We start from the raw sequence: 25,553 nt of genomic DNA, 5'->3' as shown, positions 1-25,553 counted from the left end.
TCCAAGGCCTCCCGTTGCTCACCAGCACACCTGAAGCCTAGCAGTTTAGCTAGTGGGATTTATGCTAAGCCGTTGCCCATACAACGGTCGAGTGGTTGTACGATGATGGAATTAGGCAGGATGACACATCAACTCGGTCCTTAGTCATGACGAGATGGATATCTCCCACACTGCTCAACCACTGAGGTACGAGCCTGTCAATCCGGAGTTCCACACAAGAACACCCATCCATCTCATCCACCACCTCTCTTAACACCCGAAAACCCAACTCCTCAGTTAAACATACTCACACATTTATTTTCCGAGTAAACAGGTGTAGTCATGTTTGAATTTGGATAATGAGTTCCTAAGCATTCTAGCAGTATTTATCATCTAAACAGAGCAACTCATATTTAGAGATAAATATGGGATAACAAGGAATAGTCATAACAACCAAGGGGTGGCTATCCAACCATGTCTTGCGATAAAACAATATGCATTTTATAAAACGGGCCAATAGGTTGTGTCTGAAAAACTGGGTATTAAAATATGCATCAAAGGGTGACATTGGACTTGCCGTTCTCAAAACCTTCCGGGAGCTCCTGCTCGCGGTACTGGTCCTCGGGCTCGGGCTCGCGGTCGAACTCCTCCTCGCGCTCCTCCTCGGGTACTCCGCGATCTACGGCACACACAAACGAGCACACAATAAATAAAAGGAAAAAGGGTTTTACCCGAAGAGCTCCGAACAGGAAACATGAACGGAAAATAGGTAGGAAGGGTATTTTGGTGGGATTTTGATATGCCTCGGCGGAAATATATGAGAGGAGGCCGTGGTCGAGTTTGGGGTTAATCGGAGGAGGTTTGGCGCATGAAATGACGGGTTAAAGGAGTATTAGGGGTTTTAAAAAAAAAATGGGGTTTAGGACTGAACCGCGAGAGTAAGGGCCTATCTGTAATTATTCTTGAAATGGTGGAAGGGCCTATTCGCGAATCAGGGAAACTAGTGGGTTGGATCGCGAGGAGAGGGATTTACCCCTTCTTCTTCCTGGAGGCAACAGAAGGTTGAAAGGAAAAATGGTCGTCGGCGTTCTGGTGGCGAGAGTGGAGGAAGGCAAGGTGTTCGTGGTGAGGGTGCGGGGGTGAAGGCTCGGCTCCCCCCTTTTATAGGCGGCGCGCGGGCGGGCGAGGGTCGAGGTAATGATGGCGGCCGGACTTTTGACCGGTGGCGTGCCGGAGTGGAGGAGCTCGTGGATGGCGTGGCGGCGTGGTCGACGAGGCCACAGGGCGGCGACTGGTGACCGGCGACGCGACGCGACGCACCGAGCCAAGCGCTAGACGCCAAGGCGCGAGCGGGCGCGGCGCGGGCGACGTGACGCGGTGCGGGCGCGGCGTGGTGCGGGCACGGCGCGGCGCGGGCGCGGGCGCGCGCGGCGCGGCGCGGCGCGGCGCGCGGGCGCGCGGCCCGACGCGGCGCGCGGCCCAGCGCGCGCGTGCGCAGCCCGGCGCCTCGGCGCCCGTGCCAGGCAGGGGGAGGGGGGGCCGGCGCATGTGGGGGAGCCAGGAAGTAAAGAAGAGAGAGAAGAAAGGAAAAGGAAAGGGGAGGAAGAAGGAGAAGGAAAAAGGAGAAGGAAAAGAAGGAGGAAGAAAAAGAAAGAAGGAAGAGAAAGAGAGGGAAGGGAGGGGAAAAAAAATATGGCGGAAATTTCGGGATTCGACTGCGCGCGGTGACGGATTGACGGGCACGCGGCGAAAATTACGGGGAGTGGAAAATGGAGGATTGACGGGTCGGGGCCAGGACGGCGGGCCCGACAGAAGGGAAAAGATTTGACGGAGCTCGGCGGTCGGAAAAATTTTGGAAAGCGTTTTTAGCGGGTGATTTAACTGGGTGTATTTTACGGGCGTTACACGCTGCCACCTAAGCTCTTGAGCAAATCTCCTCTCCGCTCAACACCCGCCTTTCCCAACCCACCAGCCGCTTGTTTTCTCCGCACGGTGCTAGAGCTTACTTGTGTCAACAAGAAGCACCGCCGGACATCGCCGCCGCCCAAGCCTTAGCGCCTTAGTCCTTCCGCCTGAGCCTGTTCTTTCCGACCCCAAGACTTCACCAGTAGGCCTAAAGGTAAACTGCTAACCCCCTTCCCGGTTCGCCCGACCCCTTTTTCTGTCTCGCCCGACCCTGTCTGGTTCGCCTGACCCCTTTTTCAGTCTCGCCCGACCCTGTCTATTTCGCCCGACCCTGTCTGTTTCGCCGACCCTTATCCGCCTCGCGCGAGGACTCGACTGTATCTTATTCTTTAACCCGAGGGTATCTGTGTAAAATTTTAGGGACTTCTCTGTGTTACTCCCTCCGTCCATTTATCCGAATCGTTTTAGCAAAAAAAATCATTTCCAAGAATCGGCGTCGTTTAAGTTTGTGGCTCCTCGTTTCGTACGCGGCAATTGAAGGGGCACAGTCTTTCCGTTCTTCAAAAAGCAACTCCGTTCCTATCCGTTAGGATTCACGTCCAACGGGACAAGACGGCCGGACAGGACACAAGGGGTACCAGGCAGAAGGGCGCCGTTGCCTGCATGCGATGGATCGCCGTCGCCTGCCTGCATGCACCTCGCCGTCGCTCCCATCAACACCCAAGGACGACGAGCGGCAGAACGGCAAGGCCGTCGTCAGCCTGCCTGCATGCACCTCGCCATCGCTCCCATCAACACCCAAGGACGACGAGTGGCAGAATGGCAAGGCCGTCATCAGCCTGCCTGCGTGCATCTCGCCGATGCTCCCATCAGCACCCAAGGACGACGAGCGGCAGAAGGGCAAGGCCGTCGTCAGCCTGCCTACGTGCACCTCGCCGACGCTCCCATCAGCACCCAAGGACAACGAGCGGTAGAAGGGCAAGGCCGTCGTCAGCCTGCCTGCATGCACCTCCCCATCGCTCCCATCAAGAACCAAGGACGACGAGAGGCAGAAGAGCAAGACCGTCATCAACTGGGCACCCGATTCTACCGAAGAAGATGAAGACCCCATGGCCGACAGCGAGGTGCAGTTCGTGATGGATTCTTTTGCAGGTGAGACCGAGGTGCCGGACTCCCAGATGGATATCGCCAAAGTCGACGAACCTGACGCCGAAGTCGACGAACCTGATGCCGTGTATGCCCTAGTGAAGTTTTCTTCAACTGATGTTAACAAGTTTCAATCCGACAAGGTGAATCATGAAGCCTCTACTTTGATGCTCCCTGTGCTATTGCCTCTCTTTTATGGACACCACGAGGAGGATGCCAATGATGCTGCAGCAACCCTGCTTTGGATTGGTCGTGGGCACTAAGATGAAAATTTAGCAGTACTAGTCTCTGTTAGCTGATGGATAAAATTTTTCATGTTCAAGATGAATTGCATTTGAGAAACAAGGGATAATATTGCTTGCAGTTTCCATGACTTCTAATTCTAACTACTGATGAACTGCATGGCTTGATTGTGAAGTTGCATAGGGCAACTCAGAGAAGTTGGAAGACATCCTTGTAGCTCTAGAGTTTTTTTCTTCATGTGAGGGATGTTGTAGTGCTGGCCTCCATTGTGCTTCATGATCTCCATCATGCAACCCTGTTGGGTTAGAAAAATACGGTTGGCCCTTTGCACAGGATAGTCCATATATGCCTTATCAACCTTTGCCACAATGTCGTTAATGTTGTTTGGTGTTCCCTTTTCAAACAATGCTTGAATTGCGGCAAAAAAACCGAGATCCAATACATTAAGGTCAGGAGAATTGGGAGGTTGACACGTGAGCCTAATGTCCCAACCATCTGCTTGGGCAGCACGAACAAATGCAAGGTCATTCACATCAATGTGAGTTTTAGCATTGTCTTGTTGTATGTATATGGGCAAACCTCTCTCTTCTGCTGGCCACTTTGCTTTGATTGCGGGTAGAACCTTGTTCACAAGAAAATCTCGGCTAACTTCTTTTGTTACCAACGTCATGGCCTTTGTTACAAGAGTACCTACAGATGTAAACATTGTTAGTAAGACTCATAATTCATTTAGGAGAATTGGGAAAAAAAGTTAGCAATTTCTAGTACCTGCGTCCCTGTTTGGGCTCCATCTCTTTGCTGGCTCTACTTTCACAAAGGGAAAAATGCCTAGTTTACCATCAAAAATGCATTGATCATTGTCAGCAAATCTAGGCCTCGTAACCACAGCTAGGAACATCACCTTCTCAATAAAATTTTTGCTTTTAACTGCTCGTTGTGGTCTTTCTTCATCATTGGCAAGGTAATATTTTTGGTTCCTACGAGTCCTATAGAACCATTTTTCATCAATGTACACGACATTGTACATTGGTTTAAAAGACAGAGACTGATCATTCACCATGGATAAACAATACTTGACGCGGGCCTTCTTGTTTTCATCAATCAAGCTAAACTTGATGTCATTAGTGTGTCGACGAAAATATCCTTCCTTGAAACGGTTATGAAGTGTGCTCTTCTTGACACCCAATGCATTAGCAAGATCCTGAAAAGTGGTGCACTAACTAAGAGGAACGTCTTTTATGGATTCCAAGTCTATTTCTATTCTTTTCCTACCACAATTCTTAGACCATTTGTTCACAACACCATTTACTCCACCAGTTTGTCCATTTTTCCAAATGGACTGCACAACTCTTAGAGGCACATTAAATTTTCGTGCAACTCCCTTTGAAACCCCACGGCGCAGAATAGGAGGATCAGTTTTTGCCAATAGCTCTAGGTATATGGCGATCTTTAAGTCATCCGAGTAGAATCTTCGTTTGTTATTATTGGAACCTGTACAATAGAAGCATGTTAATGTGATTAGTACAGATAGCACATGTCACTGATAGCAAATTTGTATACAACAGAAGCATGTTAATGTAACACAGATAGCAAATGTGATCTCTGCTTGCACGTCTTGATCTCTGCTAGCAAATGTGATTAGTACAGATAGCAAATTTGATCTAAAAGCAAATGTCATTAGTACAGATAGCAAATTTGTACGACAGAAGCATGTTAATGTAACACAGGTACAGATAGCACATGTCACTGAAAATTTGTAACACAGGTAGTTCATCTAAAAGGATTAAGAGATGAAATTGAAAATCACCATTTGAAAGACCCTCTGCTTGCACATCTTGATCTCCATATGCTACTTGGCCATCGGCATCAGGTACTTGCACTCCTTCAGTTCGTCCATCTCTATCTTGATCACCTATGACATGGAACACAAGCAGCAAAAAAAAATCAGATCACACACAGAAGGAAGACAGAACACATTGTGGATCATGGTTAACTAATCACCTTGATATTCATCATTCCAGATCATGGCATAATCGAGTTCATTGGCAAGGCCATCCCACTCCCCTATGTCATCCCAATCTACAGGATTATCTAAGGTTGATTCTGGTGGATTTTGGTTCAAGTCAATCTCTATCCCAGGCATCGTTGGTGTGCTATAGAATGAATGAGAGATAGAGAGAAAGAAGAGAACTGAAAGGCTACAGCATGGAAGGAAAGGAGCCTGGTGCTTTGATGCAGCGGCCAAAACTGAAGAGAACTGCACGCGTGTGATTTATGGCAGTGAAAATGAAAGGCATCGCGCAACAAAGAAGCATGCGTGAAAATGAAAGGCATAAGCGCGCGTTGTTTCTGCGACTGAAAATGAAAGGAGCCTAGCGACTGAAACTGAAACAAGCCTGCCGCGCGCGCTAACGGCGTTTCAAGCGGGATTAGCGCGTGGTAATGGCCTGCCGATTGAAACTGAAAGGAGCGTTTACTCGGTAACTCAACAGACACATGCGGAGTTAAAGAAAAGCACCGATTTAATGGCAAACCGGGTTCCACCAGCCCCCCCTTGGTCACTGCGCACATAGCTAAAACGATTCCAATAAATGGACGGAGGGAGTAAGTCTGAGGACCCCGGTACAGTTATTCCTTAGGTCGGAGGGTCAGATCATAAGTTTATCCCAATCCGACCCTTTGTCTTGTTCTCTATCAACTGAAGCTTGAACCTCCACACTTTTTCCGTAGCTTTGCTACAAGTTTCCAGCTAAAGCTTGCAAGTGTTGTTGAAATAACCGTCTAAGTGCTAACTCCTGCATTTGCATTCGTGTAGAGCTAAACTCGCCGACGGCACATACGAGCTGCATCCGGTGCCAGAAGATGGAGCAGTAGCTGGGCCGCCGACCGCAGGAGCTGAAGCAGAACTCGCAGAGGACCAGTTTGCCTCCACCCCGCTCGAAGGCAAGCCCCGGAGCATGACCCCAATTTTTCAAACTTGCACATGCCTTCCTTTGTTTGTATGTGTATTTACATTACAGGAGTTGTTTGAAACCATAGATGCATGACTTAGTTCCCTTGATCTGAACACTAGTCTGATAAGACTGAGTAGTTGCATTGCTTAATAGGACTCGGTAAAAGTCGAGTGATTTCCTGTCACTCGCGAGTTATAGAAGTTGGTTGTTCTCCTTCTGGTTACAACTATAAGGACGGTGGACGGGGCAGGGCCTGGTGAACTCTTTTGGTGGTCGGTGGATTGCCCTGTCTATCTATATGAAGTTGCTTAAGGTCAAAAAGTGTTGGTGTTCATGATCAAGTGTTTGAAAGTACTAATCTCATACCTAGTATGGGATAGGGAAGCTTAGTATCTGATTAAACTAGAGCGTGGCTTATACCCCTGTTGTCCCTGGAACGAGGTTCCGATGGTGCATGATGTGGGTGCAAGTGCGGTCACAGTACGACAAGAGATCGGGACTGTGGAGCATTGCATGCCAAGGGAAGTTTGGACCTGACACGTGCCTGGGAATTGATGGGGACGGCCGACACAGGAAGCGACCCTTGGTGGTGCGTGGATGTCATGAGATTAGGTTCGCCATGCATGGTTAAGAAACTCGAATCGATTCGTCTGCCTCTCACAGTTTGAGACTGCTTGATCACTATGCTACACTGAGTAAAGATGGAACATGATGATGATATGAACCTGATGCTTGTTCTATACATTGTTGTTGGAAACTGTTGTTGTTTAGCATAAGTTGCCAATGTAGACTGGTTAATGAACTTAGAATCTGGGCTAAAATATTGAAAGTAAGGACCCACTGTAGTCGCTTTTGGCAAAACAAACCCCTCAGCCAAAGAGCCTTGCATGTCTAGATGTTGGTGGAGTAGTTCCCCACTAGTCGGTTAAGTCTTGTTGAGCTTAGCAACTCAGTCTTGCTTGTGGCATCTCTTTCAGGTGAAGTTGAAGCTCCTGAGTTTTCTGCTGTTGGCACTTGGCCGCCCCAGCTTCCTCCTGGGTGGACGGTCGAGTGGGATCCCTCCTCGGACGGCGAGGAAAGGGATCACTGATGTCCTAATCGGCCTCATCAGGGACATCCGACCCCGGCGCTAGCTTCCGCTATTTTATCTTTCCGCTGCTTTTGAATCTTGTAAAACTCTGAATTTCGAACTAGTGTTGAAATAAATTGTTGAACTTTTTTAACTTGGTTGATCTGTTGTATTCTCTGGAACCACTCACCTTCGTGTGAGCTATGCTAACTCGGTCCTGTCTAAGTGGTTTATCGGATGAAATCCGACGGATCGTCGAGTTAACTTGATTAAAGCATGAGATTCGCGTGTTAGGCGACTTAACCGTGCTTTAGCTAAGTTAATCCGAGGTGTTCCGCCACAGCTGGTACCAGAGCAGGTTTAGCAGGACAGAGAACACAATAGGTCCTAAACACTTTCTTTTTAAATAAAATTTGCAAGAAATGTGTTGAAAAATCTCGTACGACCATTAAGGATGACCTTAGTACGAGAGGCCCTAGGGGATTTTAGGGTTATTTTTAGGTAGCTATTACTTATTGGTTATTTTTCTAACCTCCAGCACTTCGCCACGTGTATCATACGTGTGCCGAGTTCCGCATCACGAATATGTGAGGGTTGATAGGGAGTTCTATTCAAAGGACCCTATCATCGCGGTTGTTTCGCCCACGTTTATCATACGTGCGCAGGTTCCGTATGTTAACTCATGCGAAGGGTGGTATGCTTCGATTCCAACGAGCCTATCATCACGGTTGTTCAGCTTGTAAACGGTAAGCAAGAGGTCCTTGTTGCTGTGTTCTAATCTCTTAGGTTAATAGATTGATGTCAATATCCTCTCATTCATATTACCTTGTCTAAGTTCAATTACACTTATCAAAATATTGACTAGATCTATTAGTCTATCCGATGTGCGTATGGTTAGCAAGGGCTCGTTTTATAGCTGTTGTTTTATAATGCTTTATCTTAGCCCGTCTGCTCGTATAACCGATGGCACATGCCATTAATGCTTTATTTATTTACACCGCATGATTACATTAAATAATCTGTTTGTTGTGGTGTTTATTCCAAGAATGCCTACCCATGAGTTTGAAAGGCTTCGCCGCCGATCTGCTCAGCAATTTAATGTTTACCTTGTTAATTTTCAGGTCAAATTGACTGGCACGCCTTGCACCACTCACGAGCCAATTTGGAGCCTTCACTAGAGTTAAGCAGATGTTCCAGGTTATTGTTCAACGCAGAAGTCTGAAGTCCAGATTTTGTGCCAACATCCATGAGATTGGAAGAGACAAAGCCTATTTCGTCTCGCAAAAAAAACTCCTATTCCATTGATAAAGAACTAATCTCTCCGTTTCAAATTGTAGATCGTTTTGACTTTCCTAAATATACATAGTTTTTGCTACATATATCTAGGTATAGTAAAATCTATGAATCTATAAAAAAACAAAATGATTTACAAATTTAAAACAAGGGAGTAGCTCTGCAACTCCAAATTGCAAACGACTATGGCACATGTTTTTAAATCTTGCCCCTATTCATTAATGCACTCTTTAGAGTGGGTTTGTACTTTTGGAATCATGAACGCATACTGTAGCAATTGAGGCGGTTTCAGCACATGCTCTACTAGGCCCAGCAGCGAGCCTGACACTGCATGCGGCTAAGGGCCCAGTAAATGGCCCGATAAGATGGAACGGTATCGCGCGCGTTCACATGTGGCACAGCCCGAAGGCCGAACAAACTTATATATAAGGCCAGAAGTCCAAAAAAGCGGCCCAAAACACGCGCGCACAAAGCTGGAACTGCAAGAAAACACACAAACACACCGACGGCCACAAATGCCAGCGACCAAATGATCCATCCATCCACTATAGTACTATAGTGTGGTCAAAAGACGAGGGACTAAACAACGGGACTAAACAACGTAACCAGCGAGCGGCCGGTAAAACATGCCCAGCTGTGCAGCTGCGGCGTACTCTGTAGAAGCTCTCTGCATGTGCCGGGGGTCCATTGTTTATTCTACTCCCTCCCCCCACTTCTTCCAGAAATTTCCCATAGTTTTTACCTACCTACCGGTTGCAATGCAAAAACAACACCCCCTCCCTTTCGGTCTCCCCCAACATAGAAAACACACCCCCGAAACCGGCGTAAAGCCGAGCGGACGCTACCTTAGTTTCCCGTCTCCCATCCTCGATCGGTGACGCCACGTTAGGTAGCGATGGCGACCGGAACAAATCATCGATGCGTCAAACGAACCCAACCCAATCCGCAACGGCGCGCACGGGGTATTCTTGCTTGCTTCTTGGAGTTCGCTCGCGCTCGCATGTGTAGCGGCGTACGGGGCTCCCGTCTCCCCGGGGGGCGCTCGTGACGTGCGGCCCCGCCGCGGCCGGCGCGGCGAGGGGGCGAGGGCGCTCGCTGTCGCCGGGGGTGGATAGAATAATGCTAGTATCTCCGTCGTGCTTGGCCGGTCGCTGTAGGACTAGAACCCCGGCGACGTGGAGAGCGCCGGGCGCTGCCTTCCGTCGCTGCCACCCGCGGCAGCATTATTCAATACCGGGCAGAGCTCTCAAAATGGCATGACCAGGGGGGGTCCGCGCTGGCGTAGCCTCACAGGCCGCCATAGTAGAAAACTGCTGGCTTTCCGAGACCGGCTTGTCCGCTTGCAGTTACAAATGGCCGCCGGGGGGACACATGGCCCCGGGAGGACACATGGCCGCCGGCGACTTTACTCCTGTACACACTCTTCCAAACGACCAGTACCATTCCTAGCTTTTCCTCTGGCTTTCATCTTGTGAAGCTCGTACTATTGACCTATTGTAAAGCCGGATCGTACATGAAATTAAGATAAGCTCATGGCCACAGTAGATACTGCTTAGCAGATGAGTAGAGTGTTGAGATCGTCTTCGCGAGACGAAAGAAGCCCTCAAGCTGCCACGACGCAATCGCGCAAGTCTCATCAGAGGCCAAAGAGACGGGAACCCGAGCCGTACACGCGCAAAACCATGCTTCCCTTTCACCACCACCACCACCATCGTCAAAATTTGCCTCAAGTGCCCTGTAACGGACAAGACTTCCGGACCATGTTTTTAGGCGAAAAGTTGCCGGAACCCGCCGGCCGCCGCGGCGCTCGCCGAGAAAAGACGACGCGCGCGAGCAGAGCGGCATGCCATCGCGGGACCCATCACGCATGGGACAGCGACCGGGCCAGATCGCGACCGTCAGATCCGCGATCGAGCGGCCGGGACGCGCGCAGGTCGCGGCTCCTCATTGGGCGCACCGTACCGTCGCCAGCCCGCTGCGTCCTGCAGGCGCCGACACGTTGCGCTCGCGATCCGTCTATCCCTTGGTCCCCATTAACCGGAGCCACTAGTATTCTACTCCAGTCAGGAAAAGGAAAAGGCTAGGCTCACGGGCCGAAAGCTACACACAGGAATGGCATGCGCACGTAACGCGGACGGGGACGCTTCACGATTTGCTGTGCGGTGCCGATGTATGAAAGTTCTGAACCAGAAATGTTACGGTGGTGCTGCGGATTTAGTTGGAGCGTAGTACGTTTGGATTCATCGCTTTCCTAAACCAAATGCACACCTTAAGTGACTAATCCCACTACAACTTCTTTTTCACATGACATGCTGAAAAAACTAACTTGCTTTGGGTTTCAATGTAAGCTGAGTAATCTTTTCTTCTTAAAAAAGAATAGCATAACTAATTTTTCGACTAGTATATGTTCCGGTAGTTGTTATTGTCCCGCTTGTATCTACCTCTAAATCTACCATCACGGTGTGCTACTAGAGTTAGCTATAGCATTTTTCTCCAACACTGGCATGCACTCATTGAGTTTAACTTAGACTAACAAAATGACACGCTACAATTCAGAAAGTCTGCTACTCCATTTTGGGCCAGATAAAAGTATAAACACCAAAGTTTATCTCTTTTTTTTTTGTTAAAATTGCTCATCACGTTTGTCATACGTTATGGATATTACTTGCAAGCCTCTACAAACCATTTATCTGCGGGCGCACCATACTTTTCTATCATTAGCTTTGAGTTCCATAATCTTTAATTTCTTGAATTCTTGCTACACGGAGTAATAACTTCCTTGAGTAGTAAACATGTGAGCCACTTTCTTGAATTCTTGCTACACGGATTAATTTCTTGAAGTTGCACGACTCTCGTGCTCTTCTAGATGATAGGTTTCTACCGCTAAACATGTGAGCCACTTTCTTGTTAGAATCAACAAGCACGAGAAACAAATATTACTGAAAACACCTTGACAAAGTGCCATCTGGCATCGAATTACATGGCGCGGTGCGGGGTCATCATCTTTATCTCACCATGCTAATGGATTTAGATAGATTTCTATTCAATCTTTATATCTCGTATCCATTAGATGCTTATCTACTTCTATCGTTGTTCATAAGGATGCTGTCCCGGCCCTTGTTTAGAGTTTGAATTGTTTATACGGAGAATCTATACATGTACAAAGATGCTACTTGAGAAATGCAATTATTACTAGAAGAATTCTCGAACATTTGGCACAACAGCCCCAACTTCTATTTTACCCATGCAAGTGATTAATGTCACTTATAATAGTGTAGAGAGTGGGAGTGTTTGATTCGTGTATCCAAAGTAGAGTAATCTCTTTACATACTCTATTTTTCTACTATGTTTTGATAGTTGTTCTTGGCCGTCTTGTATCTACCTCTATCTCTACCATCACATATAATTGGGAATCTCTATCTCTACCATCACATATAATTGGGAATCAAAAGGACTTATGCGACACCCGAGGTTTAAACATGGGATAAATTGAAAAAAGCTAGCCCCATGGTATATTTCGAGTAACAAGAATACAATAGATCATATGGTTAGGCAAGTTTGATAGGGCATTTAGGCCAAATAAAGTTATTAATAACACCCAAGTCTATCTTTTCTCTTTTCACAAAAGTTTATTTGCTTATCACAATTATCGTATATTAGGATGATATCATTTGTATGCTTTGCACCGTGATAGCATATTTTTAATTGTTGCGTGCTATACACTTAATAGATAATTTTCTTGAACATCTATGCCACATTTAGCTGCTCACTTTTGGCAAACTACTTTGCTTGCTACGGTGAACAAGCATGAGCCACATAAAATTTGAAATGCCTATTGAGCCGGGTAATAATATTTATCTCATATGCTGAGGGCCACAAATGGATTATTGTTTATTCATCATATCTCACATTATTTAGATACATGTCTACGACTTTTCCTATGCACAAAAATACTTAACCACTTGAATTAGAACATCCAATTATTACTTATACATAAAATATATACAACCAATGCAATTACCAGAGGCATGTGGCTGATTGTGGCACGATGGCCCGGCTTTTAGTTCTGGATGTGCAAGTGACTAATGTCACTTGTACAGTGCGGCAAGTGGAAGTATTTGACCCACGCACCCAAAAACTCGCCGCCATTTCCATCCGCTGGCGAGCTTGGTGCGGCGACGAGTTGGGGAAGCCGTGTGCGCGAGGCACAGCGGCGCCGGCGCTGGGCTGCGCCCCCGCTGTCCGGCGGCCCCACTAATGTAATCCTCTGACCGGTTGCGGGAGGGGCCTTGTCGTCCCCCGACGGCAGCGGCAGCCGCAGCAGGCACTTTATTGGCCCCGAGGCGACACCTGTCCCGTCGCCCACCTCGCCGCCGCGATCGCCTCCCTCAAAGCCGCACCAACTCCCCACCAACGTTCGAGCTCCACATCCCCCGATGCCTCCCATCTCCCATTTTTAATCCCGCCCCGCCCAACTGGATTTCCCCTTGCTAATTGTGGTATCCTGTAGCGATCCACGCCCCGCGGCCGCAACTAATCACGCTCCCCTCGAGCTCCAGCCCCAGTCTCCCTATCCCCCTCCTGCCCTGCCGCTGCCCGCCGCGGCTCGGTTATAAGTCGATCTCCCCCCTTTTTCCTCTGCTCTGTTCGGTGCCTTCCGCCTTGCATCTTCCTCCCTTCCTGTCTGTGGTTTCAAAGCTGCGGCTTTGCGGACCTGGTGCGGAATTCCGGTGGGATTTGGGGGAGCGGAGAGGAGAGGAGGGGCGGGGATGGAGCGGCAGGGCTCGATCTACTCGCTCACGTTCGACGAGTTCCAGAGCGCGCTGGGCGGCGCAAGCAAGGACTTTGGGTCCATGAACATGGACGAGCTGCTGCGCAACATCTGGACGGCCGAGGAGTCCAACGCCATGGCCGCGGCGGCACCGGCGACGGCCGCCGCGTCCGCGCACCACCACCACCAGCAGCAGCCGGCGGCGCCCATCCAGCGCCAGGGCTCCTTCACGCTGCCGCGCACGCTCAGCCAGAAGACGGTCGACGAGGTCTGGCGCGAGATCGTGGGCCTCACCGGCGGGGAGGACGAGCCGCCGGTCCCGCCCCCCGCCCCCGCCGCGCCTCCCGCGCCGCTGCCAGCGCAGGCGCAGGCGCAGCGGCAGCCGACGCTGGGGTCCATGACGCTGGAGGAGTTCCTGGTGCGCGCCGGCGTCGTGCGGGAGGATATGGGGCAGCAGCCCCTCGTGCTGCCGCCGCACGCGCAGGCGCTCTTCTCCCAGGGCAATGCCGTCGCGCCGCAGACCTTGCAGCTGGGGAACGGGATGGTGACCGCGGTCGTCGGCCAGGGGCTCGGGGGAGCGATGACGGTGGCCGCGCCGACGACGCCCGTCGTGCTCAACGGGATGGGGAAGGTGGAGGCCGGCGATCTGTCGTCACTGTCGCCGGTGCCGTACCCCTTCGACACCGCGCTCAGGGTGAGGAAGGGCCCGACCGTCGAGAAGGTGGTGGAGAGGAGGCAGAGGCGCATGATCAAGAACAGGGAGTCGGCAGCCAGGTCGCGTGCGAGGAAGCAGGTGAAACCTTTTGTTCTTCCAGTGCAGCACTGCTACGCTATCCGTTAATCATATGCCTTTTCCTTAATTATAGTAAAATCCTGTCTGAAATGGATCTCTATGGTAACTATATTTGGTATGCCCCTCGATTATGTTGTACTTTATTCACCTGATGTGATCTGCCACTTCCGGTTTAGCTGTTTGATAGTATTTGTTTATGGCTGAGTAGCCTCTACAATTAGCAAGTTGGGATTGAATAATACTGCTAACCTAAAGAGGAGAACTGGGGAAGAATCTGCAAATGAACCATGGTTCAACTTGGCCCTTTCAGATTCAGAAAGACTGAGAGGCTATGGATAAGTTTGTTAATTTTGGGGATGGTGGTTACACATTCCAGTCTCACGGACTTTTATCATTCCCCCACCTCATATTGAGATGATAGGGATTGCATCTTGGGCCTACAGAAATTTACATACTAATGACAAACACATGAATTTTGTATCCTTTCTGGCTAATTTTTTTCTACAAAATAGAAGAGGGATAATGGACCTCTTTTATATGAATTACTGAATTTATTACTGATGCAACTCAAATCTATTGGATTGCGCTGTACTTGCTAGCAATTTTCTATGTGGTTCAATTCACTGATAGGAGTCTAAAATCGTAACGCTGTTTACAGACACTGAGCTGTGCACTATCTAACCTTGCAGGCTTACATAATGGAGTTGGAAGCAGAGGTGGCAAAACTTAAGGAGCAGAATGACGAATTGCAGAAAAAGCAGGTAAGCTAGTTTTTGTTTAAAGATTTCGTTGTTTCCACTCAAAATTTCTAGATTTGGCTTCATGGTTGTATGCACATCACTTGTTTATTTACCTTATCAATTCATTCATGGCTTCATGCACTCAATATGTGGTCCTCAGATGATGTCTTGATATTGGACATTTAATAAGTCTTTCTCCACAATTGGCATCATTTTTCTAGAGATTTGAGCTCCTATATGTTTATAATATGGTTTCCTAAAGATGCTTGCTGCTGGCATGGCAACAGATAAGTTGCCAAATTTAGTACTATTTTTCAAATGCCTGACCCTTGTTGCATATGTGGTTCATCGAACTAACTGACTTCATTAACTGTTGGAGACTGTGCATGCTGATTTGATAACCTTTGTCTTAGACTTGAGCTCGTAGCTGACAAGTGTTATATATATGGTTTCTAGACCTTGTGATATTAGCTAGTTTGGGCACACATCTTTCATGAACTCAATGCTGTTACTGGTAACTTTATTTCTGTTTGTTATGAAACGTGCACTATCCATATGGAATTAAGAAACCTAGAATTTCCACATGTAGCACCTGGATATCTGACATTATCCATAAATTTTTAGTGTTGCATATTTGCATTCTCCATTGTGTAGCATTGTACATAGTGTTATCGTATCACCTCTTTGATTTGAGAAAAAGGAAGAAATGTGCTGGTTAGCTTACCTCCTGTATGAATTTATATATTTCAAACCTGAGGTCCGTGTCATTCATAATAGTTTGTTTCTTCTTAACCCCTGACAAAAACTAGAGAGGTTATATATTCACTTGCTAATTTGCTATGCTTCATTGTGCAGGTCGAAATGCTAAAGAAGCAAAAAGATGAGGTAATGATATGTCATTTTGGGAAAATACTATTGTTGTGAGTTTTCATTTTGTACTACCAAATCCTTTTACATTGTCTGATTATTATTGCATGTTTTTTAATGTCCCCATGTGTGTGATAGCTGTCATTAGCCGACCAGTTAGTTCTTCCTATTTATTTTCCTATAATTGCCTTAAGCCTTTCCCTTTCCATGGAATGTTCATGGATCAAGTCTCACAACACCATTTCAATGTGGCTCTTCCTATAGTTCTAGAAACCTGCTGATATTTCATTGGACACTAGTTTGGATGTTTTTCAGAAATATGGCTATGTTTGACTCCTAAGTCTGCACTTGCCTGTATTTATCACTGCTATAACAAATCATCACTGTTTTTTTTTCACCCTTTCCATTTTTATGTCCATATTATTTACATGATTTTGAAAGCCCCCCCCCCCCCCCCCCCCCCCCCCAACCCAAAAAAAAGGGTACCAAACATTCGGTAGACTCACCAAATTTTTTTATTGTCCATAAGGAAAAGGTTTGATGTATAAAAAATGAAAAATATAGTCATGATTATGTACTTTGAGCATCTAGGCGAATGCAGGTGCCAGATACACAATTCCATCAGTTTAACTTCTATGTTTCGCTCTAAGAGATATTAAGAGTTAGTTCACCAAAACATTTTCAAAATACACCATATGATTATACACGAGCATAAATCTGAGCAAAAGGCAGGCAAAATGAGTATGGGTGCAGGCCTGGACATGAGCCCCAGAGCCAATGCTAGGCATATCAATTTTTCAGCTCTTATATGACAAACCTTGGCATTTCTAGTCCAGGTCATGTTGATTCAGCACAAGTCTAGGTTTCAAATACAAATTCCATTATATGCAGGATACATTTAGAATATCATAACTTCCCTATGACACTGGTTTCTCCACATAATAACTAAAACTTTCATATTTGAATTCTAGTATCTTGTTATGTTCCACTAGTAGCCTACATACATGAATTGGTATGTCTTGTGAAGAAATGTTCCATTGCTAAAAGGGTACACATTTTAATTGAAATTTTTTGAATTGTTGCATACACTTTTCATGCAGTGCTTGTGCTCGATATATCTTGATTAAGCCACCAGTTAACTTTATTCAAATTTTGTTTTTTCATATTTTATCTAATTAACAAATTCAGATTTTAACTAAAGAGGGCTTCACACCAATGAGATCTGAATGGCGTAATATGTACTTGTTGGAAGTAGAATGCTAACACAAGCAATTTTACCTTGCTTGGTGCCTGCATCTGCATTTTAACTTATGCTGATTTAGTTGATCTTAAAAGGAAAGAAAACCTCATTGGTGAAAGAATGACATTGGTGTTGGCATTCTCATAGTTCAGTGAGATAAAATAGTGAAGCATGCCTTAATTTTTCTGAAGCTCATATACTATTTAGTTATGACACCTTGTGGTGAGATCTATGCTTTACCCTGACAATCACGGTGAACTTTCATGACTATTTTGTCGCTGAAGACAGTAGATCTTTGTTGCTGCTGATTTTCATGTGCAGCAGTTGGAAAAAGGTTCTCCTCCGACAATGCTCCAACGCTCACAGAAGTTTCTCTGTGAATGGTTTTCGCAGGTCCTGGAGCGAATCAATAACCAACTTGGACCAAAGGCAAAGAAACTTTGCCTGCGTCGCACCCTGACCGGCCCGTGGTAGCCTGCTGAAGCTTACACAAAGTTGACCAAGTTAAGATCGTCGGCTTCTTTAGATGTGACCCATGTATATATATCAGATGAAGTCAGAATCTCCAGTTCCACCCGTAGACCGCCGCCGCTTCAAAGCTACCATCCTCCTTGTTATGTGACTGTTCGGTGGACAGTTACTGTTTAGGTTCAGTTGCGCAATCCTCAGATGGAAAATGAGGCATACCATCTAATCTGTTTAACTCCCACCTATCTATTGCCATGTTGAGATCATGAATGTAACTTAATGTTGTTTTCTGGATGCAGCTGTGCTGCTGCTTTACATGTTGAGATAATCAGATAATGGTGAGATACCATCAGGTCATAGCTCAGTTAGCATGTACCCTAGCGATAAGAGTTTTTAGTTTCTAACCTGCTTGTAAGTTGTAACAATGCCCTTTCTTCGGGCTATGTGCTGACGAATGTGAGATGACATGTAGCTGTCGCGTTCAATGAGTACTTCAGAGTTCAGGTTATCATGGTAGCGCTTCATGCCTTCATGTGTGTGATTTTTGCCACCAGACACCAGAATATAGATCTCAGGACAGCGTCATGATCTCACTACAACGACTGCACGGCGTGCGGCACCACGAGTTGCTAGCTAGGGTCAGGTAGTGCAGGGTGATCCGTCTTTCTTTCCTCGTACACGTTTTGAGATCACCAAGCCCCCACTGATAAAAACCACTCAGCGCCCACTAATTTATGGATGTAATTATTGCTACCAATTAGCCGGTCCTGATAAACTTGATCTTCTACTTGTTGGCCGTCACATAGAGAGTATTATTCACAAAGATATGTGTGACAGAAATGCAAGAGAGCAGATAGACTGATTGTATCATGCCAGTAAGTTGTTGAGACAGGAAATTAAAGGTGGTGAAGGTCCACAATAGTTCAGTTACTGCTACTGTGCAGTGTGCACAGACAGCGCAACTACATGGGCCTCATCTTAAGTGTCTCTGGTGGACCACGGATTTTCCTAGGCTTGCTAGCGCCCGGACGTCCGGCGGGAGCAACTCCCGTCGGACGCATGCATCACCATCCGTTTTAAATCTAACGGCTACAATAATACCATAATAAATACCACTAATTATCCGACATTCCGTTGCAACATCAAAACAAAATAGCTGCAACATCAAAAATCTATGGTTGCAACATAAAAAAGATGCGAAAAAAATAGCTCAATGTAAACATAATATTCGTGAGGAAAAATTCCCACTGCAACATTGAACACATGTTTCATGCAACATTTCCAAAAAATCATCATATGTTGAGTTGGGGTTGAGCTCGTACAGGAAGAAATACTGCAACATGAAAAATTGACAGATGAAACAACAAAAGCCAACTATTGCAACATCGAAACATCTCAAAAAATCAATCGTGCAACATCAGACGATACGTTCATCCGCAACACCCGTGCGCATCTATAACGCTTGCAACATCCAAGAATCCCTACTGCAACATCGTGAGATACCTATTGCAACATGGCCGCCGCCCGATCCTTCCCCGCTCGGATCTCACCGGGGTCGAGGAGAGGGCCACCGGATCAGGGGGCGTTGGGCGCTTCCGATTGGTTGAGGATGCCGGAGTGGGGGGAGGGGCGCCGCCAGGGTGGGGGACGAGGTTCCCGGAGTGGAGGAGCGTGCCACCACCGGGGTGGACGAGGAGGACACCGTGGTGGGGGAGCGTGCCGCTGTCGGGGTGGGGGACGAGGCCACCGGGATGCGGGACGAGCCTGCTGGGGTTGGGGAGCGTGCCGCCGCCGGGATGGATGAGGAATACGTCATGATGGAAGGTTGAAGAAGAAAAGAAATGGGGAAGAAAAAACGGTAGAAACAGATAAGGAACGAAGCGGTGGGGAGTGTCTGACCGTCCGGACGCCCTGACCATAGCGTTCCATTTCCAAAATCCGGTGACAAACTAAAATAGTTGGTTCCTAACACACATTTTCTACTATATATAAGTTGCCATTCTGGACCAATCAAATAACACTAATTTAGTAAATTATTATTATTGCCACACAGGCACACAGCTAATCTTGATAACCACTTTTTTGGGTGGTTGGGCCTGTGCACAAGTTTTTTTTTCCAGAAGGAAATCGATGAGGCCTCATATAATTCGATAGGACAACTTCACACTTTATGTGGTCCATGCATTTCAATCATACAACCAATGAGTTGGTCACCCTAGACTCTCAGTTTGTTTAGATAGTCAAGATCTGACCATTTCCATTTTAACGGCTACATAGACTACCCTAGCCAAATCATAGAAAGTGCTTGCAATACTTGGTGAATGGTACCTGCCCAGAAAAAAAAGAAATAGAAGCATGTGCTTATGATGTTCAGTAGTGCAGCACGAAATATTGAACAGGTTGTCAAGACACTTCCTCACCCATCTTCGTTTCCCTTCATATGCGGATATGCCTACCTGCATCATGTCCCAGTTCATCTTCGTTTGCATCCTCACGATCACGACAAACTAACCCCATCTGGGCACAGCTCACTGCTCAGCCTCCAATCCCAACAGTAGTAGTAATTGGCTAACTGCCACACTACTGATAAAAAAGGGATAATCGGATAATGTTACGATGCCAGCCCATGTTACTGAAAAAAGCGAAGCGGATTTTCTTTCCATTTGAGGACATTTTATCGTCTTGCAAATTTCACACTACGTTAGTTGATGCTTGCAGGTTATGGACTAAACGCAATAGCAGACTGTTCAAATCTAATGCCGGGAAAAAATCCTCATAACACTAACAGGCAACACCCATGAGGGTAGTTCTCCAGAATCTAGGACAAATGTATCCATACGTGATCAAATTCATCAGGGAAAACCAAGAACTGACAATTGACGGCTGCATTCGCGTATTCAGCTATATTGACAGTATTGTAGTAACATTGCACATTCAACGAAAAAGGAAAATTAATGCTCCTGCTTTGTTTGATAGATCCAACAAGATGAGATCTTCAGCTGAGATAGGATTAGTTCAGTTCACTAGGGTACACACATACCAGGGAGAAGTAGAACGGCGGGAGATGGGCCGCCTCCGTGGCTCCATGCCTCGTTGGAGGCTGTAAGGATTTGGCCTTTCGCCGTGTGCACGACGGCGGGCGCTGTTTGTCCCGTTCGACGGAGGACAGGCAAGGCGGGGTGACGAGACGACGACGACGAGGGACTCGTCGGTTTCGGCGGCGGCGCGACCAGCAAGGTTCTGGGGGCGTTTGGGCTCGTTTTCCTGGAGTGGGCCTAGAGGCTGCCTGGCCAGCCTGGCCTGCCTGCTGCCTTGTAGGCGTGGGCCTATTTGGTTGGGCCGGGGACCACGGTTCATTGATCACTAGAAACGCGCCATCTTTTGAGATTGGCCAGTGGTGGTTACGGAGAACAATGAGCTTTAGAAATTTATGGAGAAATAATATATATATTTTGCATCAACAAATACAATGTCCAGTGATATTTAGCAAGATATTGTAAATGTAGAATCCCAGTGCCACAAAATTTGGTTGCTGCAATGTAGATAAGTCCTGTATTTCAATACTTTTAGCCTGAACTTGACGCTTTTTGTCAAAGCATTAATTATGTATGTGCCATTGTGTTAAACAGAAGGTGGCTTATACGCAATCATGAAGGGAAGATGTTATTATTCGTTGTAATTTTAATAAGAAAAAGAAAAATTAAGATCATCAGTGAGGTAGAAGCACGTTTACTTTTAGTTAATATCCCTCAGCAATATTAGAAATTGCAAGTCCTTGAGTAAAATGTCCAGTGAAATAAAGACAACGAGTGAACTGATGGTAGTCAGAAATGTTTTATTTTTACATTAGCATAATCATTTATAAGCAGAAACGCTGGGAACTTTGAATTGAGTGAAGTGAATAAAGTAGGCTCAACTTATGTTGCTGACAGATAAGATACATCTGGTGGCGGGACGATGAGCTCCGGGGCTGGGGCACGAGGCCGGCGCGGCTGGTCCCCAAGCGGTGCGGCCGGGGCACAAGGTCGACGGGGGCAGGTCCTCAGGTGGCATGGTCGGGGTCCGAGGCTAGCGACCGGCGGGGTCGGAGCTCCACGAGCGGTGTGCTCTCCAGGCGACGCGGCTGGTGCCAAGGGTCGGCGTGGCGACCTCCTCGCACGGCGCGGCGAGCTCTTGCCGGTCGCGGGATGACAAGCTCCAGGGTCGGGCCATGAGGCCGACGCGGCTGGTCCTCAGGCGGCGCGGTGGGGGCACAAGGCCGACGGGGCATGTCCTCAGGCGGCGGGTCCTAGGTTGGCGACCGGCGGGGCCGGAGCTCCCCTAGCCGGCTGCTGTCACACGGAGGAAGAAGATGTACTCGTGACAATGACAGGTGGGCCCCGCCAACGGTAGCTAACAGAAGCTAAAAACGGTGGTCGTCCCATCTACTCTAGTACCTCCAACCAAATAAAAAAAATAGGGACGAACTCATCCTTCTCAACCAAACACGAGTCGGAATGATACCATCCTAAAAAACTAGGATAGGACTAACCCATCCCAACTCATCTCCAAATTAAACTAAACACACCCTAAGATTCCACTTGCGGCCAGCGACCGGGCGTGCAACGCCGTGGATCCGGGCATTGTCCGCCGTACTCGTGAGGACTGACAGTATATATCCTCTCCAAGCTTGTAAAAAGATTATCTTAGAAATTGATAGTAATTTTTATTCACAGGGTTAGTAAGAAGACAGGTGGAGTGGATGGCTAAAAGAACACGACATGCGACGCCAATTAGCTTATCCCACGTTTGCTTGTTGTTTTAGCCAATTTTTATTTTTATGAATCGCGGGTAGACACATGGGCTCACATACACGTACACATACATGTTTCACGAACACACACACAACCCTACCTCTATAAGCTCCTTCGAAAGATTAAGTCGGCAAATCCTCGAGATTAACGAAGTCACCACTAGTGTCTCGCTGTCGATGGACACATCACCTACCATTAGAAGAACAACGTCGGTTAAATTCTAAAATAAATTCAGAATAATACGGGCTGTGTTCGGTAGTGATTTTTATGCAGTGCTGCAGCTGCACCTGTTCGAAAAAATATACTGTTGTTGCTTGTTGATTGGCTGTACAGCCGTAGCTAAACAGCTACAACAAGCGAACAGGCTCACGAACTCTTGTGCTGAGTAGGATCTCACCTGAACCTGGGTTGACAGATTCCATCATAAGAAAACTTACCAGATAAGGTATGCTCAATTCGCTATTTGTTGTTTTAGCTTTAACCTAAGCTAAACTTGTATAGCAAATTTGATTTTTAGAAATCTATATTTACATGTACGATATCAAATAAATGTATATTTATAGTGAAACTAGTTTGTGTTATAGATATTTGTGCATTCTTTTATAAACTTGATACAAGTTTGACTTGATATAAAATTAAAATGACATACAATTTAAAATAGAGGAACTAATTGATAGCACACCTTCCCTCAATGCAGATTTTCCATTTTACTCAACGTGATATTACTCACAGTTTTCAGTTGTCTTATGTTATTTTACATGTTTTGTAGTGGGTCAATTTGGCGTCATTCCAAACGCGTTGCAACTTATTATTCATCCATAGTTTTTTTAAAAAAAATTCAAACTCTATCTTCTCAAAATATTTATTTAAGCTAATTTTTGGTGCGGCAAAAGTTGGCACCATCCCTAACATGCCACGAATTCAACAATCCAAACATGCCCCAAACTTAAAGACGAAGAATGTGCAGTTCCGTGTGAGACGGATTTGATCTGAGTATTATCGGGCTCCAGTAAGACTGTAGGAGGCCTCGCAAATCTCAATTATGCAGTCCCATGCCACTGCCAACTGCCAACAACCCGGATAGGGCCGGGGCATCCACCCAGCCACCGTGGCGTGCCGTGCCGGCACGTCTCCGGGGCGGTTGGAGTTGTACTTTTGCCGGGCACCGCCGATGGATTGCCTTCTCCTTTCCGCAAGCCGCGACTGCTCTACTTCCCCACAAAACCGAACCAGCTCCCCTCCTCTCGCATCTCCCTCCTGCAATCTCTCTCTCCCAGTTCGACTCTGCGCTGCTACTCGTAGCTCGCCCGCTGAGATGGACGGCAGCAGCCTCAAGTCCGCGCAGCTCCTGGAGCAGATGCGCCTGCACATGGCCACCGACGCCGGCAAGGAGCTCACCAAGAAGGTCGGCCTCGTCTACCAGCTCAACATCGCCCCCAAGGTCAGACTCCCCTCCTCCCCCTCTCAAATCTCCCGTGAATCTCTCCTCCTTTACTTGCCAAGATTGCGTGAAACCCGGGCCAGATCGACGGGCTTCCTGATTCCTGAATTCATGTGGCGGTGCTGTGCGTTGCAGAAGCTCGGCGTTGACGAGGAGATCTTCGTGGTCGACCTCAAGAAGGGCGAGGTCAGCAAAGGTCCGTCCTTTTTCGTGGTCCTTCGGCCTGAATTTTGGTTCCCCGGATCGGTATTCTGAAATATTTGATTCTGATGTGTAGGACCGTACCAGGGGAAGCCGGATGCTACCTTCTCCTTCACTGACAACGATTTCCTTGGAATCGCCAGCGGCAAGACGAACCCGCAGATTGCGTTCATCCGGTTAGTTGAACAAAAAAACTAGCCTTTACTTCTTCTTCTTTTCATTCTGATTCAGGATATTTTTGGGAGTTTTTGCTGATGAATTCTGTTGCTGTGCAGCGGAGCTATTAAGATCAAGGGGAGCATAGCCGCTGCGCAGAAGTTCACCCCTGACATCTTCCCCAAGCCAGCGAAGCTGTAGAAGGTTAGATTGTATTATTTGGGCGTGGTTGGATAATAAGGTTTGCAGGCCTCAACCGCTGTGTACCTGATAGCATGAGTGGAATACATGAACAACACACGACCATCTGATCTTTATCAGTGGAATTTGGATAATGCCTTGGTTAATCTGTCACTTAAAATGAGCTCAATGTTCGTCTCTGGTGATTACTGCTTTGCCTTTCTGCTTGATTACAATAAGCAATCCGATGCTAAGTCGATGTCCCTGGTGATAGTTCAGTGGTTATGTCCTTATTTTGATTGAGATTATGTAACAGTTTTGGGCTTGCTCTGTCGAGCTACATTAGTTTTATATTCACATATTCTCAACTTATTTCAGTATCTGTTATGGCCCTGAGATCAACATTGTTAATACTTCAAAGTATGAAAATAGAATTGTGTCGGGAAGTTTGGGTACTCTGTAAAACCCGCCTCTTTGGGCTCATCAATGTGGAGGCTGTATGCTAATTTTGCTGTGGTTCAGTAAGAAAGGTTGCATCCATGGTGTATAAGTTAGGATGCTCAGATTCGCATGCATCGAACTTTTATTGGCTGAATAGGAATGATGGAGCCAGTTGAAACTGAATTCTTTTGTTGATCTGGATCAGGATATATGGTCTGGTAAAGTGGTGATAGTTGATATTTCTTACTAATATAAGTAGCTAAGATAGTATATGTATGTGTGGATATGATTGGACTTCTCAAAAAATTACAGGAGAGTTGATCTTATAGTCCTAATTTTTATAGTGAATTATTATCAGAATAAGATAAAACTTGTTGTAGAAGCCAGTCCAACTATTTCTTGTTGAGTAGGAATCGCAGAAAGCTATCTGATACTCCAGGGTCCAGGCTCTAGGCCCCCCAAACTATCTCTGAATCGTGTCTTTTTATCAGTTCGGACCCTGTTTTAGGAGCCAATGGTCATAACATAGATATAGGTAGTAGGATATACCTTCCTGCAATTTCAAATACTGACTACTACCTTTGCAAAAGGAGTTTACTGAAAACGAAAGCATGAAAAATGTTAGAAAAACCATTGATAATACCGACAGCTTCAAGTTGATGAACGCCACACAAGATAACAGTAGTTCAAAGAAACCAATCTAGAAACGACACTGACACTTAGGCAAACAATTTGCTAACGAGGTTTAGCCAATCTGCCTATATCCTGTGGAATTACTACAGTGCAGCTCCCCATAGAAACAGCAACTACACTGGCATCACGGCACTATCGATTGAAACTCAGCCTAATTTTACACACATTCAACACAAAACG

At 46.7% G+C, this 25,553-nt stretch overlaps 2 protein-coding genes across 2 annotated transcripts; both read left to right on the top strand.

The window, feature by feature from the left end:
* Nucleotides 1-12,910: 12,910 nt before the first annotated feature.
* On the top strand, nt 12,911-17,953 carry LOC117854196 (bZIP transcription factor 46). Its single transcript, XM_034736498.2, has 4 exons — nt 12,911-14,153; nt 14,843-14,914; nt 15,749-15,778; nt 17,394-17,953. The coding sequence occupies exons 1-4, from the start codon at nt 13,359-13,361 to the stop codon at nt 17,472-17,474; spliced, it is 978 nt and encodes a 325-aa protein (XP_034592389.1). The 5' UTR covers nt 12,911-13,358; the 3' UTR covers nt 17,475-17,953.
* Nucleotides 17,954-23,373: 5,420 nt separating this feature from the next.
* On the top strand, nt 23,374-24,429 carry LOC117851338 (sterol carrier protein 2). Its single transcript, XM_034733135.2, has 4 exons — nt 23,374-23,702; nt 23,838-23,898; nt 23,980-24,079; nt 24,179-24,429. The coding sequence occupies exons 1-4, from the start codon at nt 23,433-23,435 to the stop codon at nt 24,258-24,260; spliced, it is 513 nt and encodes a 170-aa protein (XP_034589026.1). The 5' UTR covers nt 23,374-23,432; the 3' UTR covers nt 24,261-24,429.
* Nucleotides 24,430-25,553: the final 1,124 nt, after the last annotated feature.

Source organism: Setaria viridis, chromosome 4, assembly GCF_005286985.2.
Source record: "Setaria viridis chromosome 4, Setaria_viridis_v4.0, whole genome shotgun sequence".
Classification (NCBI taxonomy): Eukaryota; Viridiplantae; Streptophyta; class Magnoliopsida; order Poales; family Poaceae; genus Setaria; species Setaria viridis.
The sequence above is the reverse complement of the archived record's forward strand: the minus strand, read 5'-3'. Positions and strand labels throughout refer to the sequence as shown.

Coding starts and splice junctions, on each gene's coding strand:
- LOC117854196 (XM_034736498.2), top strand. CDS start 13,359: ATGGAGCGGCAGGGCTCGATCTACTCGCTCACGTTCGACGAGTTCCAG. Junction 14,154..14,842: donor GGTCGCGTGCGAGGAAGCAG/GTGAAACCTTTT, acceptor CTAACCTTGCAG/GCTTACATAATGGAGTTGGA. Junction 14,915..15,748: donor ACGAATTGCAGAAAAAGCAG/GTAAGCTAGTTT, acceptor TTCATTGTGCAG/GTCGAAATGCTAAAGAAGCA.
- LOC117851338 (XM_034733135.2), top strand. CDS start 23,433: ATGGATTGCCTTCTCCTTTCCGCAAGCCGCGACTGCTCTACTTCCCCA. Junction 23,703..23,837: donor AGCTCAACATCGCCCCCAAG/GTCAGACTCCCC, acceptor TGTGCGTTGCAG/AAGCTCGGCGTTGACGAGGA. Junction 23,899..23,979: donor GAAGGGCGAGGTCAGCAAAG/GTCCGTCCTTTT, acceptor TCTGATGTGTAG/GACCGTACCAGGGGAAGCCG.